General features: G+C 36.2%; 1 protein-coding gene across 7 annotated transcripts in view; it reads left to right on the top strand.

Moving 5' to 3' along the window:
- EZH2 (enhancer of zeste 2 polycomb repressive complex 2 subunit) overlaps nucleotides 1-16,754 on the top strand; it is a 77,049-nt gene that overhangs the window by 35,112 nt on the left and 25,183 nt on the right. For 2 of the 7 annotated variants that reach the window (XM_012443716.2, XM_064372444.1), the window contains exons 2-4: nucleotides 1,887-2,010; nucleotides 2,568-2,696; nucleotides 16,275-16,391. In XM_012443716.2, coding sequence (XP_012299139.1) covers nucleotides 1,894-2,010; nucleotides 2,568-2,696; nucleotides 16,275-16,391 — 363 coding nt within the window. In that variant the 5' untranslated portion in view covers nucleotides 1,887-1,893. Of the gene's footprint in view, nucleotides 1-1,886; nucleotides 2,011-2,567; nucleotides 2,697-12,372; nucleotides 12,552-16,274; nucleotides 16,392-16,754 lie in introns of those variants that run through there. The other 5 variants (XM_012443730.2, XM_012443757.2, XM_012443738.2 and 2 more) reach the window with 3 other exon arrangements.

The following is a 16,754-nucleotide window of genomic DNA, read 5'->3' on the forward strand; positions in this document are numbered from 1 at the left end:
TTCTTTTCTTTCCCCCAAAGTGCTTTTGTATAAACAGCCTTCTGTGAATTCCAAATCCATGCATTTGAATTCATGGGTTCAACCAACTGCAGATAAAAAATATTCAGAAAAAAGTAAAGGATGGTTGCCTATGTACTGAGCATGTCTATACTTTTCTCTTTGTTATTATTTTCTAAACAATACAATATAACAGCTATTTACATAGTATTTACATTGTATTAGGGATTATAAGTAATCTAGAGATGATTTAAAGTATATGGGAATTTCTCGTATCCCAGGAAGCCAAATTAAAAAAAAAAAGTATATGGGAGACTATGCATAGGTGATATGCAAATATTATACCACTTTATATCAGAGACTTGAGCATCTGTGGATTTTGGTATCTGAGGGGTGTCCTGGAACCAATTCCCTAGGGATGCTGAAGTAGGACTGTCTATCTCATACTATATTTTCCCCCCATCTTAGGTAGAATATCAGGGGCAAGGATTTAATCATATTAGTGTATTCATTTTATTCAAGTTTGTATACATTGCCTGGGTCATAATATTTATTACATGCTTGAGAAAATGAATTTCTTCGCCCCTTTGTTTCAGCTCTGAGTAAACAACCACCTGTTTTCTCTGTCACCTGTTGGTGGTTGAGTATTTCTGTAGAAAGTTACCCACTGATCTCAGAACTCTTCTAAATCTTCTCCTTAGGCAGTTTTCTCTGTGCATGAGGTTTTATGTAAACAAAGATGAAGCCTGCCCTACTCATTTATTTGTTCAAGCCAGAAAGTCACCTTTTTCTTCATTTTCCATATTTAAATCATCATTTGGTGAAAGTTCTGGCCTAAATAACTCTTGAATTCACGTGCTTTTCCCTGTCATCGCCAGTATGGTGTAGAGAAGCCTCTGTCACCCCTTGTCTGGATGCTGTGCTGCAGCAGCATCTTAACCTAGTTGCAGTTTTTCTTTTACTCCCTCACCCCACACCCTTTTACTTAAAACAGTAAAAGTGGCTTCCCGTTCTTAAGGTAAAGCACAAATTGTTAGTTTGGTCTGCAAAGCTTTGCACAGCCTGACAGAGAATGTCCTCCTAATAATTTGAAGATACAGTATGATTTTAATACTTTAGAAGACAATGTTCTAGGAAAAGACACTTGTTTAGACTTAAGGTGAGGTCTCTGCAGTGTAAGTTAGACATCTGGTGAACTATAAGCTGTCCCCACATTTAAACATAATTGGTTCTTAGAGCCTGCAACTAAAGATAAGGCAGAAGAATTTACTTTGCATTTCCTGCATTCCTCTTTTCGCTTGATAACGAAACTCCTCATGTTAGTAAAGGTGGCAAAAGAGGCAGAAATACAGACTTTATCACAGTGTTTAAGGAGAGGTGCATGGTTCAGTGTGTGGGGAGAGAGTATCTTTGTTTGTACATTTATTACATGTTGAACTGTCTGTAAATTTTACTTCTTCTTGGATTTACCTTTTTCAGTTATTACATTATGCCTTCTGTAACAGCTAATTTAATGATGAAAAACTTAGTATGTCTTTATATTTTCTTCCCTCCACAAATGTGGATCTCATAGAGTTAAAAACTAGGTTGTGATATAGTATAGTGAATTCCTGTAATGGGATCATGTTTCTGTAATATGGCTGCAATTTAGTGTAGAATTTTTGTAAATAAAAGTATATTTAAAAAATATATTAAATAAAAACTCAAACTTTCAATGAAATGTTTTAAGGATTTAACCATACAGGACAAATGAGCCCCTTTCTGCAAATACCAACAGTGTAATATGTGTCATTTCTTCACTGATTGTTAGTTTGCTGCGGATTAAAACACCGGTGATCATATTCAGGCTGGTTAGATTAGTGATTTTAATATGAAACCATTGCTTTTAGAATAATCATGGGCCAGACTGGAAAGAAATCTGAGAAGGGACCAGTTTGTTGGCGGAAGCGTGTAAAATCAGAGTACATGCGACTGAGACAGCTCAAGAGGTTCAGACGAGCTGATGAAGTAAAGGTATACTTTTATCTTTTGTGAAAATGAATATACAATTAAGGATAGGTTCATTTTTTCCCCCTAAGTTCAGTAAGTTTTTATTTGAAATAATATATTTCTAGCTAAGTTTGTATTTACAGTAAGATAAGTGAATACTTGGAAGCTTAGGTTCTTGATCTGTCTTAACGTTACAATATGCACATTAATCAGTCGTTGTTTAGTATACTTTTATTTGCATGTGCAGACTGAGGGCCTAAATATAAATGGATATATTTCATGATTTTATATTTTTTAAGTCGTTGTGATTAAAAAAATATACACACACACAAACACACACATACAGTCAACAAAGAAAGGATGGAAATAATTTCCTGTTCCTTAACCATTTGCAATAAAATAATAGATGTGGTGTTTTTGTTTTATTTGAATGTGGAAAACTATAGTGTAAAATCCACATGCACCTGAGAAAATGTTCTTGATATTGAGAAAACACTAGATTTTTAACCTGCTTTAGAGGTGTTACACATTTTCTAACAATGAACAATTTTTCCTCTCCTCTCCTTCATTTTTTTTTAAAGAGTATGTTTAGTTCCAATCGTCAGAAAATTTTGGAAAGAACGGAAATCTTAAACCAAGAATGGAAACAGCGAAGGATACAGCCTGTGCACATCCTGACTTCTGTGAGCTCATTGCGCGGGACTAGGGAGGTTGGTTAACATAACATGTTGTAGTAATTATCATCACCTTTTGGTTTTTGCTATTGGAACATTTGTTTTGGTTATTGGGAGGAAATCATTGACCTCAGGGTGTCCATTTTTTTATTGCTATTTCTTTTTACTGTGCAACTGTTAATGGCTGCTATAGATCCCACTACTAGCTATTCCTATAACAGAGTTCTAATTGTTTGGAATATACTTTGAACTAGGTAGATGCCAGATTTTGTAAGACTGTTGATATAAAAAAACATTTAAATCAAATACTCTTTAATGTTCTCATCAGATCACTATTTAGAGCAAGGTTTTCTGACTCACTGTTATAATGCCAATTTGAATTAGCCATGTGGTAAGAAATGTTTTCATATTCATGGACCAGAAAGTTTTTTATTATATATGTTGTTAAAAGGGTAACCCTCTCTATAAGAATTTTAAAATATCATTTTGAGAGATTAGAATTTCTATTTCTATAGTATTTTCTGAACGAGGTAGCTCTTAATTACTCCAAGAGTTTCCTATTTTCAAAGAAAGGCAATAAATCTATGGTAGAATCTATAATTAAATATCCCATTAAAACACGCTTGCAGCAAGATGAGAAGAAAATGGCAAAAGCCTAAATAGCTTAGGCATTTTTGTTTAAGTGCCTGTGTTGTATAGAAAGATACGGCATAGGATATTTGAAGGGGAGTTGAAGCAAAAGGGGAGAGAGTGATTTGGAATTAAAATTACACTGTGTAGTAGATTGTTTATCTGAATGTCTAAATATGAGACACCTAAACAATGGAATTTGTTTTAAAGTAATTTTTCAGTGAGTAGTCATTGCAACCATTTGCTATTCTATGAGGACTTTTGGAAATTATGTAACATACCGACTTCAAAGACTTGTCAGTGATATCCCAGTAGCAACAGCCATAATCCTAATGATGATTTCAGTGGTATTCTGGTGGTCTCGATGGTGACATTTGGAATGATTCTTAGTCATTTATGCATTTTGTTAGGTGACACTTTTGTAAAGCTCTGACTTATAATTGTATAAATATTTATTATACACTGACCCTTTCCTCCTCATCTGGTACAGGCCAGAGCCTAGATGTTAGAGGTCAGTGGCTTGGGGGAAAGGCATTTTTTTCTATGCCCATCAGAATGTTCTTAAAGGAAATAAGGATGGGGCTTTTAAGTAATTGTCTTGAAAGTTTTATCTGGTGAACTTTTAGAAATGTTGAAGTGAAGGGAAAACCTCATTTTCTTCCTGGAGGAATAAATCTTAGAAATCTGGAAAAATTAGGTAGATTTATGTTGAATACTTATTTTTGCCACCAGTATGAATCTCAAAATGCTTCTGAAAGCCTAACTTATGCTTATAGTAAGAGTTAACAGCAATAATGAATTAATTATGTCACTGTGCTAGGTACTTTGTACACATTACCTCATTGAATTTTCATGATAAGGAAGGAATATTATACCCTTTTTTAAAAAAAAATCCAGGCAAGGAAACTGAGCCTTAGAAGAGTTAAGTCAGTTTGCCCTCTCTAATGATCTGATGTGGGCCCAGAGGAATGCGCTTTGCTCAGACACATGAAGTACGTTATTTACATTCAACTTGAGTTGCATGTGTAATATTTGGCATTAAATTTAAGACTATTGTTTGTTCAAGTGGATGTTTACTAATTGAAATTTTCTTTTAATTTTGTAAAATGGAGACATGTCATTGAATATAATGATACCTAATTTTTTTGAGTTTGTGAAACATTGTGAGACAAAATCAGTATTTTAGTAAAACAAAATTATTTTCTAAATTTAGTACTTCCTCAGTACCCCCCCCCACAACACACACACACAGATTTGAGAATAAACATTTTCACAAAATACTGGAGGGAAAGGAGGAAAATAATCCCCAGCCTTAGGAATTCAGTTTTTGTTGTATAGATCTCTGACCTGATTAAGGTCATTAGTTTTTTTTGGCGCCAGTGTTGGTAGCTGATCCTGCTTCAAATTATTCATATTTTATTTGCCCTTACCCCCTTTTCAAACCATCATCACTGACTTTTAGAAGCCGAAGTTTTATATAGTTTGTGATAAGCTTCTTGGTGTTATCACAATAAATCATAGTTTTAAGACTAAAAAGGACCTTAGTGGTCTCATGGTCCAACCTCCTGACTTTTCAGATGAGAATATATCCTGTTTATTTTTTTCTTTGGTTTAAGCATTTTCATCTACATATTAATTTCTTTTATATGCTTGAAAGATTCTAGTCTGAAGTAGGTCAGGCAGGAGGAGAAAATAAAAGTGAGTCTTGTTTGGCAAAGACTTTCCTAGTGGTAGGCTTGGCAGAATTTCACAGTGCGGTATTGATTCAGACATGTAAAGTCTATAGCATTCAACATTTGAAGTACCATTATAGTATTGTTTTAATTAACTGCTTGCTTTTTTATAAGCTAATTGTATGTAAGTGCTGGTGTCTTCCATTTAAATCCTCTGTAGCATGACAAATCATTGACAATGTTTTAGTTCTTTTGTCAGGTCTTAAACTTACACTCCTGTTTGTAGTTGTAGAAGTGGATATACTCAGTTTGAAAATGACTGATTTTCTCCAAGTTATTTTGGTAAAGAATGACAGACGTTTACTGTCTGATCTAATGAAGTGAGTGCTTTAGATGCTGATGTCAGGTCAGAGAGCTCTGCATTTGAACCCAGAGACCACATCTCTAGTATGTTGTTTTCTTACTGTGTGTGGTTTTGTTTCGTTTCGTTTTTGTGACAGGGTTTACACTGTTGCCTAGGCTGGAGTGCGGTGGTACAATCACGGCTCTCTGCAGCCTTGACCTCCCGGGCTCAGGCGATTCTGCCACCTCAGCCTCCTGGGTAGTTGGGACAACAGTTACACGCCACCACACTGGGCTAATTTTTTGCATTTTTTTGTAGAGTCAGGGTCTCGCCACGTTGCCCACGCTGGTCTCAAACTCCTGGGCGCAAGCAATCCACCTACTTTGGCCTCCCAAAGTGCTCAGATTATAGATGTGAGCCACTGTACCCATCCCTTAATGTGTTTTTAAGATACTTTGGGGTAACTCTTTTTGTTATTGAGATTACAGAACCTAAGCGGTATTGTTCATAGAATTTTAATACAGAATGTGTTCACGTTTTTTATTTATTTAGAGATGGAGTTTTGCTCTTTCGCCCAGGCTAAAGTGCATTGGTGTGATCTCAGCTCACTGCAACCTCCGCCTTCCAGTTTCAAGCGATTCTTTTGCCTCAGCCTCCTGAGTAAATGGGATTACAGGCATCCGCCACCACGCCCGGCTAATTTTTGTATTTTTAGTAGAGATGGGGTTTCACCATGTTGGCCAGGCTGGTCTCAAACTCCTGACCTCATGATCCTCCCACCTCAGCCTCCCAAAGTGCTGGGATTACAGGCGTGAGCCACTTTACCCAGCCCTAGAATGTGTTTACTGTAAAAAAATTACTTCTGACTTCTTGAAGACAGTGACTATATATCTTTTACATTTATTTCTTTTTATTCTTAAGTTAGTCTTTTAAAGAAGCAGCCAGCTTTAAAATGTCATTAATCAATACATATAGGTTGAGGGATGTACATTTTATTTCCATAATATGTCGCTGTTCATCAATAAATTGTTTCTAGGTGACTTTCATCACTTTGTCTTGTCAGCTAGTAAAAACTATGTTCTGTAGGTCTTCATATCAGTAGTTGTATTCTTCAGTGTGTTTCTTTTTCGAGTTTTAACGAAGAAACTGGTTTAAGAGAGAAAAAGTTACTTTTGAGACTCTCATTAATGTATTGCTTTTTCGTACATCTGCCCATTTCTTGCTGATAATCACAAGACATTTCTTTTCTTTTTTTTTTTTTTTGAGATGGAGTCTTGCTCTGTTGTCCAGGCCGGAATGGTGCAGTGGCGCAATCTCGGCTCAGTGCTGCAACCTCCGCCTCCTGGGTTCAAGCAATTCTCTGCCCGGCTAATTCTTGTATTTTCAGTAGAGACGGGATTTCACCATCTTGGCCAGGCTGGTCTTGAACTCCTGACCTCGTGATTCATCCACTTCAGCCTCCCAAAGTGCTGGGATTACATGTGTGAGCCACCACGCCCGGCCCCAATCACAAGACATTTCTCCTTCCTATCTATATGTGTTATGACTGAAAGAGAGGTTTGCTTAGATAATACCTGTCTTCTGGGCAAATGATATGATTAGTAATTTAATCCATCCTGCCAATATGCATTTCTAGATTTCCAGGAGAATATAATGTTCCTGTAAGAGTTCTGTGTCTTTGTTTAATGAAAAGAGATAATTGGTGTATATTTATTATTGGGGCTTCAGAATGTCTAAAATAGATGCAGCATCAGAAGGGCATCATGGTCCTCATATGAAGAATTTTAAAACTTTTGAATTTTTAAATATTTACAGATTTGCTCTTCGTAGTAATATTTGAAATGATTGTAAGTTCATTGCTTAGCATTTGATATTAGCAGATGATTTTTTTTTTTTTTTTTTTGGAGAAGCTTCTGTCAAAATAATGTGTAAATCCTTTTGTATGTTGGCATTTTGGACTTAATATTTTTGTTGAAGGAGAAGGAAAATACCTGGTTTACATGTAACACTTGATTGCATTTTTTATTGACTTAGTAATGAAGTTCTCTCAGTTAATTGTAAATGAAAATTTAGTTACTATTTACAAAGAAAAAATTATATACTAGTATATTTCATGTATAATTTAGTGTACTTTACTCAGATACATTCTTTGAGTATAGTGAGATGGTTTCTTTATACATTTCAGGATTGTAGGACCTGTAGGTTTAGATTCTCATGAGTGTTTTGAGCAGATAGGGCAGAAAGCTAGTCATTTTTCTCATATCTTTGAATTAAGTGAATGGCTCTCCAAGTTTCTGTCTTAACTCTTAGTCTGAACATATGCACTCATTCTTACTGTCTCAAGGTAGTGGTCTCTGAGTTGCTTTCTGTGGTTCCTTACCTCTCTAACTCTTTTGGTATTTACTTGGAGAGTTGAATGTTCTTAGGTTAACTGTTGGTCCTTCCCACCTGTGTAACTTTTAAATCTATGTAGTCTTTACTTTATTTCTGGCTTTATTTAGGCTGAAATAGATGTAACAGTTCTTAGATGATCATATGAGAGTTTTTCTCTCTATGCTTTTTTCCCTCCATTTTATGCTTTTTCCAAAGGGTTAGATTAAAAAAAAGAAAGGTCATTTGTGATATTTGAGTTTATAGTGTTGTCATATGTTAAATATATATAATTTATTATTTTTATATTTTAAATTTGATTATCTTCAGTTTAAAAAGTGAATTTTAAAAAGGCAAATTTAGGCAACTAATTAAACTAGCAGAAGTTGCATTTCGTTTGTTGTTTTCCTCCTAGAATGTTGTGTATATAGTTTGTGTTTTATAAATTATTGTTGTTAGAAAGATCATGTATCTTTCCCAAATGCAAAACCAAATTCTGATAACTATTTAAAAGTAAAACAACAAATCCAAATGAACAAAAATGGTTGCTTAATCTGGAATGTTAGAAATTGTTTTATCCTCTGAAGAAACAAGAAAATTGCATTAGACCCAGGACTTTTGTCACAATTTAGCTTTATAATATGGATTGACTTAAATTTACTCCTTAGGATTCTGTCTTACCTTCTCTTAGTAGATTTTATAAAAGAATATCACTTACGTAACATTTTGGGAAGGTTGGGCAGATTTCACAAGCTACTTTGACAAGGCAGTTTTATACTAGCTAATGTGACTACCCGTTGGGTTAATGAAACTAGTTTAAAAGTTTTATCTTTTTCTCTCCACTGAACAGATCATTGTAAAATGATTATTATAAAAATTTAGATAACATGGCAGTAGATAAAACAGAAAGCAAAAGTCCCTGGAAAAGTCCTTGTAGTCCAACTGCTCTGGCTTTTTATTCTTTCAGATTTCATTTTCTATATATACTAGCAGGTTGTTAATATGTATTTTATTTTTAAAAATTACTGGCCAGATAACACATCCCTGGCATTTTGGGCCATCACTTTACAACCTCTGTCCAAATTTTCATTCTTTTAAAAAATGTGTAGTGTTTGACATTATGGATAAACCGTAACTTATTGCCCCATTCTTAATTGATGAACATTTAGATTTAAAATTTTTGCTTTTGCAATCAGTGCTGCAGTGAACTTCATATAGATCTTTGCATCTTTTGAGTGATTCTGTAGAAGTTCCTAGAAATAAAATTAATAGATCAAAATGATAGGCATATTTAAAAATTGAACAGATATTTACCAAATGCACCCTCAGAAGTTTTACATTACACCCCCACCAGCTGTTTATGGAATGTCTGTTTACCTATATGCTCAACACAAAATATTATCAATCTTAATCTTCAGTCCAATAGGTAAAGTATTGTAAGGATTTGTTATATGTGTCTTAATTATTCCGTGAAGTTAAATGTCAGTTGCTGGTTTTTTTGTTTTTTTTTTTTAATGGATTGAGTGTATAGTGTTGGATCTTTTAAAATTAGGTTGGGCTTTTTCTTATGATTCATAATGACTTTTAGTATATTACAAATACTAGTTTTTGGCTGGGTACAATGGCTCACACCTGTAATCCCAGCACTTTGGGAGGCTGAGGCGGGCAGACCGTTTGAGGTCAGAAATTTTATACCAGCCTGACCAACATGGTGAAAGCCTGTCTCTACTAAAAATACAGAAAATTTAGCTGGGCATGGTGGTGCATGCCTGTAGTCCCAGCTACTTGGGAGACTGAGGCAGGAAAATCCCTTGAACCTGGGAGGTGGAGGTTGTAGTGAGCCGAGATCACGCCACTGCACTCCAGCTTGGACGACAGAGCGAGACTCTGTCTCCAAAAATAAGTAAATAAATACTATTTTTTTGTTGTATGTTTTACAGATTTTCCCTGCATTTTAATATTATTTCTAGTATATTTTGGTTATATAGTTCTTTTAATTTTTGTGTTTCTGAAAGGCTCCAAAATCTTTCTTCACTTCAAGATTATAAATTACCCGTCTTTAGTTCTCTTCCTTTGGTTCTCTTGTTTCATTTTTATATTCTAATATTATTTAGCCCATCAGGAATTTCCTTTGGTGTAAAGCATGAGTAGGGGATTTGGTTTTAATTTTGTTCTTTTTAGTTTCCTGGTTGTTTCAACACTGTTTACTGAGTAATTAATGAATAGTGAGGGGCAGTCTTATAAACCCGTTTTTCAGCAGAATCAGCCTTCTTAGTTGGTGGTTCCCTGGACAGTTCTACCACTCCAGCAAGACCTGGAGTGTTTCCCTTCAGAGACCACAGCCTGTGTCGTCTTACCCACTTTCTTTCTTTTTTAATTTGACAAAGTCTCGCTCTGTTACCCATGTTGGAGTGCAGTGGTGTCATCTTGGCTCAGCTCAACCTCTGCCTCCCAGGTTCAAGCTGTTCTTGTGCCTCAGCCTCCGGGGTAGCTGGGATTACAGGCATGCACCACCACACTTAGCTAATTTTTGTATATTTAGTAGAGGCAGGGTTTCACTACGTTGGCCAGGCTGGTCTTGAACACCTGACCCCAAGTGATTTGTCCACCTTGGTCTCCCAAAGTGCTGGGATTACAGGCCTGAGCCACCATGCCTGGCCTTGCCCACTCACTTTAACTCGAACCTCTACTACTTTTTATAGTATTAAACCCAGATCCACTGATATAAGCAAGGCTTCAAAACAATTTTACTGCCATGGCCTATAGAAACTATAGATTATATAATACTCTGTTCCTTTTTTTTTCCCCCAATGACAGAAATTATTCTATTTTCTACTCACAGGACTGTTAGTGAATTAGAAATTTGCGTTTACATGTGATGGACGAACATCACTCTTTTACCTGCTTCATGTGCTTTTTTGAGTTCTTATGTCCTGTGATTATTATTGTTTCTGATCTCCAGTATTTAGCAAAACTGGAGTTTTTTGCAAAGCTGCAGATAATGAGGGAATGATTTACCTTAACAGTCCTTCAGGGTTTTAACCTAGGATTAACTAGGTTTGCATATTTGTGATTCCTTTCATTCAGGGCCCAGCTTCTGAAGGTAGGATGCAAGGAAGAGCTTTAAGGATCTAAATTTCCTCCGAGCCTGGGCAACATAGTGAGATTCCATCTCTATTAAAAATATATATAAACATTAACCAGATGTGGCGATACGTACCTGTAGTCCCAGTTACTCGGGAGGCTGAGGTAAGATAATCACTTGAGCACAGGAGTTTGAGGCTTCAGTGAGCCATGATTGCTCTACTGCACTCTAGCCTTGGCAGCAGAGCTAGACCCTGCCTCAAAAAAAGGGGGTCTAGGGCTGGGTGCGGTGGCTCACCCCTGTAATCCTGGCACTTTGGGAGGCTGAGGTGGGTGGATCATGACGTCAGGATGTGGTGAAACTCCGTCTCTATGAAAAATAGAAATATTAGCTGAGCGTGGTGTAGTCCCAGCTACTCTGGAGGCTGAGGCAGGAGAATCACTTGAACCCAGGAGGTGGAGGTTGCAGTGAGCCGAGATTGCACCACTGCACTCCAGCCTGGCGACGGAGTAAGACTCCGTCTCAAAAAAAAAAAAAAAAGGGTCTAAACTTCCTGAAATTGTATTCCAAATGGCCTATGTTCTGTGTTAAATGCTATGTATCCTCCCCCTCCCCTCGGGATGTAGAAACTGTTACTTATAGGATAAAAGTGAACTCAGAAGCAAATACCCTTGTGCTATAGGGTAGAGGTTCTTCACACAATCAGGAATGGGTCTGTAACAAATATTTAATGACACAAACTGAAATAATTTACAATCTGATAAGAAGTACTCTTTTTTATTCCTTACCTCCAACACCCTTAATTAGTTGCGTTCATTAAATACATCTGTGTCAATATCTTAACAGGGTTTTTTTCTTCCATTTTTATTTATGCCTCTCTTCTGTTTGAGCGAATCATTTCTTTTCAAGTATGTCTTCTTCAGTCACCCTTCTATTTTGCCTTCTAAACCTGGTTATGAATTCACTTCTATTATTGAGCTTCTCTTAACTTTATCCAAATTTGCTATTTATCTCATTGCAGTTTTTCTTCAGTACTTCCTTTGCATAAAAGTAGCCTGAACTTAAATTATATACACTGTCATTTTCACCAGAAGGGCTAGCTAATTTAAAACTTGGGCATGTTGTCTTTTCTTTCCTCAAATCCTGAAGAATATAAGATAGTTTCAGAAATCACTCCCAGCTTTTCTCCAGACTTGGTGGCAACTGATGCTTTCTTCTGACTCTTCCTCTCCTGGAGTGCCGACCTTCCTGCACCTTCCTCGCTGTTGTCACATGGAAAGGCTACAGGATGTTAGACAATATCAACAGTTTACTGTGTCTCTGGCATGAAATAAATGGACCAACCAGTATCCAAGAATATTTTTTGCTTGGCTAATTGATTGTATATTTTTCCGTACTATATGGAATTTGGACTTAGCCCTTCTCATGTTAAAGATTATTCAGAGGCAGGACAGCCATGGCTGTTGTCCTTGGGATGTCCTGCTATAAAATCGGGAGTCATACCTACCTCACAGGGTAGTTGTGAAATTTAAAGAAGTTAACTTTGGTAAAGTCTCTAGCACAGTGCTTGGCACATAGTAGGGTGTGTTAATTTCTTTCCCTTCCCTGCAGGCCATTCACCTGCTCTTCCCTCTACGATTTTCCATAACACAGTTTTTACTTGGAACCAGCCTTCTGCAAAGAGTCTCAGTTTGGTTGTGTACTCCTACAACTACTATTTTTGGCTTGACTTCCCTCTCCAGCTCCCAGTGGTCCAGCCACACAGTCGCCTATTGTACCAGCTGGTTGATGTAAGTCTATCCATCCTCAGAGGAACCTGGTTACTTACCAGTAAGCTGTGTTTCTCTGAAAATGTAGCATCCTTGGTAACGAAACTAGTTTTTTTCTTTTTTTTAAACCATTGATGATGAATCATCTCTAACTTCCTTGTGTGATCCTCAAATTGGAACTAGTCAAGAATTTAATTTGTTGTTAACAGTCTCCTAGTGAGTTCCTGAGTCCAAGACACATGCTCTGATCAGGTGAAATGTGGAGACCCATGAGGTCAAAATTCTTTTCACTACTCTGAGTGACATGAGATTTAATTATGTAAACTGTCAAGGATGATACATTTTCAAAGAAAACTAAGTTGCTGGTAAGTAACTGGAATTTTTGAGTAATTTTTCTGTAAGTCGATAAATAAGAATCCCACATTTGTTTTCACCAACAAATGCTTTTGCATTTGAATATTATTTCATAAATGAAAGGAATATGGTTATTAGTTACAGTTGATAGTTAAAGAATAGGATAGATTTCTAGAGATACTAGAAATATAATGAGGTGGGGATAGACTGTAAGTTTTCTAAATAGGTGATCTCTTAGCTTTCAACAGAAATTGAAGTCTCCATTAGAGAAAATCAGCAAATGTAGTCTGTTCATTCCAGAAACATTTTTTGAGTGCCTACTTTTTTTTTTTTTTTTTTGAGACACTGTGCTGAGTACTATTTCGAGACAGAGGTGAAGCCACACTTGGCTCAGCTGCTTTTGCCCTCAGAGAGCTTATTTCCTTTGTCTTAGTGACTCTTGCGTGACTCAGAACTGAGGCGATGGGATACTGGGGTATGACAGAGGTATGGGATTAGAAGTAGTACTTAGTGCTACAGCCTGTGCTTTAATATTTTCTGTGCTTCGATAAGTTCTTTCTGTTAATGGGAAAAATCAGCTGACTTCATTCAGGATTTGCAGAGTATTTGGTATATTACTAGAGCAGCCATAAATGAAGCAAAGCCAGTGCTCCTTCTTTCTCGTAGTTGAAAGGAATATTCATTCTCTAACCTTATGTGTGACTTTGGGAGTTAGGAGTTAAAGCAGGTGAATAAGTCAGAATTGGAGAGGCAGCCCACTCTCCCTTAAGCTTTAAAAGCACCTCTTCCTTCAGAAGCCACAGAATTAATTTATTACCACCAAATGTAAAAAAAAAAAAAAAAATCAGAAACTTTTTTTTTAAGAAATGAAAATTGTTTTGTACTTGAAGTCACTGGATAGTATTTGTTACTTGTATTCCATAATTATAACCACCTCCACCCCCAAATTTACCCAGTTAAGTAGAAAGAAGGAAAGAAGACTTGGCAGTAGTAATAAGTTGTTGTTGGAGGAGATACTCCTATTACATTGTTATCTGTCTGTATTTTATTTGTTCATCTTTGTTTTTTATTTCTTTTGAGGCAGGGTCTCACTCCTGTCACCCAGGCTGGAACGCAGTGGTGCGGATCACGGCTCACTGCAGCCTTTGCCTCCTGGGCACAAGTGATCCTCTCACCTCAGCCCCTCAAGTAGCTGGGACTACAGGCATGTGCCACCTTGCCCAGCTAAGTTTTTTGTGTTTTTAGTAGAGACAGGGTTTCTCCATGTTGCCCAGGCTGGTCTTGAACTTCTGGGCTTAAGTGATCTGCCTGTCTTGGCCTGCCAAAGTGGTGAGACTATAGGCTTGAGCCACTGTGCTTGGCCATGCCTCTATTTTATATAGTAAATACTGCATGGCTGTAGTTGTTATTTTACTCCTTGAGCACCACAAGGGCAAGAACTACAGTGCAGTAATTAAGCTCATGGGTGTTGCAGTCAGATTTTAAATCCAGGTTTTAATCCTGGTTTTGTAATTTGCTTCCTAACTAGACAAATTATATAACTTCTCTGAACCTCAGTGTCCTCATTTGTGAAGTTTTGATGCTAAAACTACATCAGGTTGTAATGAGGAATAATTAAGATAATGTATATAAGCACTTAGCACAGTGCCTGCAACATAGTACGTGCTCAATAAATGTTAACTGCTTTTTTAATTGGATTATTGGATGGATGGATGAAGGATTGTATCAGAGGCTAAATAACAGGAAGGGGAAAGATTGCAGGTTCTGGAGTGTTAGTAAACTGTTTAGACCATCTTATTTACTGGAGTTACGAGCCTTATTAGTATTATTATCTTTATCTTTGCCTTTTTGGAAAGCAAATTAATGGATGAATCACTGTCACAGTTCTTCCTAACTACTCTATCCTTAAACCTTCACTTCCACTAAGGAAGGAATTATTTTGTGCTGCAGTGACTGTGATGATTGAGAGATTATCCCACTGGCCTGATGCAACCCAATGCTGAGGGTCAGGTGTGGCCTGTATGCCAGATTTCTACTCTGAATTTCACCACACCTACCTCTGTTATTTTTAAGACATTTTAAATAAAAAATTTAAACCTTTAATATGTATGTGTGTGTGTATATATATATATATATATGATTTTTTGGTTTCATTTTATTACACTTTTTTGCTCTATTTTCATTGATTGTGAATTATGAATGTATGTCTAGGATATTTTGGAGAAGGCTCTGGAGGACTTACACTTGGGCAGTGGTACTCTTTAAGAAATCATGGATTGGTAGACAGGGTGGAAAGTGCTATGGTTATTCGGGCACAGATTTTTACCATATTTCAGAGAATCAAAGATGCAAAATTTTTCACATTTTAACATCTGAACCTAACATGCATCTTAGAATCACTGTGATAAGAACACATATCTTTGTTTAGTTGGCAACATTTTTTTTCTTAGTAAAACAGAAGATAATGGTGTGCCTTGAAATCGCTATCATTTTAGATTGTATGAAATACGGTATTTCAAGGGACTACGTGCAGTGACACATTTTAAAAATATGGTATCATGGCAATATAAGGAGTAGTAAGAGCAGGGGTTCCAGAGTCAGACTTTGGGGTTTTAAATTCTAGCCCTATAACCATTTGCAACCTTGGGCAACTTACTTATCCTTTCATTACCATAGTTTTCTCACCTGTAAAATGGGGGCTAAGAACAGTAACCCATCTTACAGTGTTATGAGGATTAAATATAAGACATGTAATGTGTTTAAAATAGCCTAGCACATAGAAAGTACTTAGTCATATTAGCTAATATTACTAATTCAGAGATTACAGTTTTGCAGAATAGATTTGAATTTACTTTGTTGTGTTTGAAACTCAAACCTATTACCCTTAATATTTATATATCATCTGATAATATCAGCAGTTAACACTTGGATTTTTAAAAAGGAGGATAAAGATAAGGAAGATTAACCTAACAAGTTTTCTTATTCTTGTTAAGTAAGATTGAAGTGGCTTATTTGGTGTATATATATTACTATTCTATGTGGTTAGAGTGTAAGAGATATGAAGGATGAGATAGGAAATGTATAGTGAAAGCATGGAGCAGTTAATCAGATTGCTGAAGCTCACATAAGTACAGTTTTTGATTCTTACTGATATTGGTAAGTATGGGAAGGGTTGGAGGTTTTGAAAATTTGCAAAATTTGAAGAATTTTTCACCCTAAGTAAAAGAGAGAAAAGAGAATCCTATTTGGTTTATATGAACGTAACTGTCCTAGGTAAGGACATTTTTTTTCAAAATTAAATAGGTAGGCAGCATCTCTTTACAATATGATGGCTACAGCTTAAGGTTGTCCTTCTATTCTTAAGAGTCAATTTTATTTTCTCTGTTTTAGTGTTCGGTGACCAGTGACTTGGATTTTCCAACACAAGTCATCCCATTAAAGACTCTGAATGCAGTTGCTTCAGTACCCATAATGTATTCTTGGTCTCCCCTACAGCAGAATTTTATGGTATGTAAATAAGACATCTTCTGCTTGTTTGATAATAACTTATTTGAAATAAAAAAGCATAGATAATTTTATTGTCAAGGTAAATCAATCAAGACAGTATAAATTTTAAAAAGCTAACATAATAATACAAAATAATTTAAAAAATTGATTAATATAGTTTTTTTTAAGGCCTTTGCAGTATTACTCTTTATACTCTCCAAAGGAAAAATGTTAAGTAGTAACCATACCTAGGATTAAAAATACTTAGAAGATGGGCTGGGCATTGTGACTCACGACTATAATCCCAGCACTTTGGGAGGCTGAGGCAGACAGATCACTTGAGTTCAGGAATTGGAGATCAGCTTGGACAATATGGCGAAACTC

This window comes from Aotus nancymaae, unplaced genomic scaffold (genome assembly GCF_030222135.1).
Source record: "Aotus nancymaae isolate 86718 unplaced genomic scaffold, 86718_ANA_hifiasm-v0.15.2.pri h1tg000002l, whole genome shotgun sequence".
NCBI lineage: Eukaryota > Metazoa > Chordata > Mammalia > Primates > Aotidae > Aotus > Aotus nancymaae.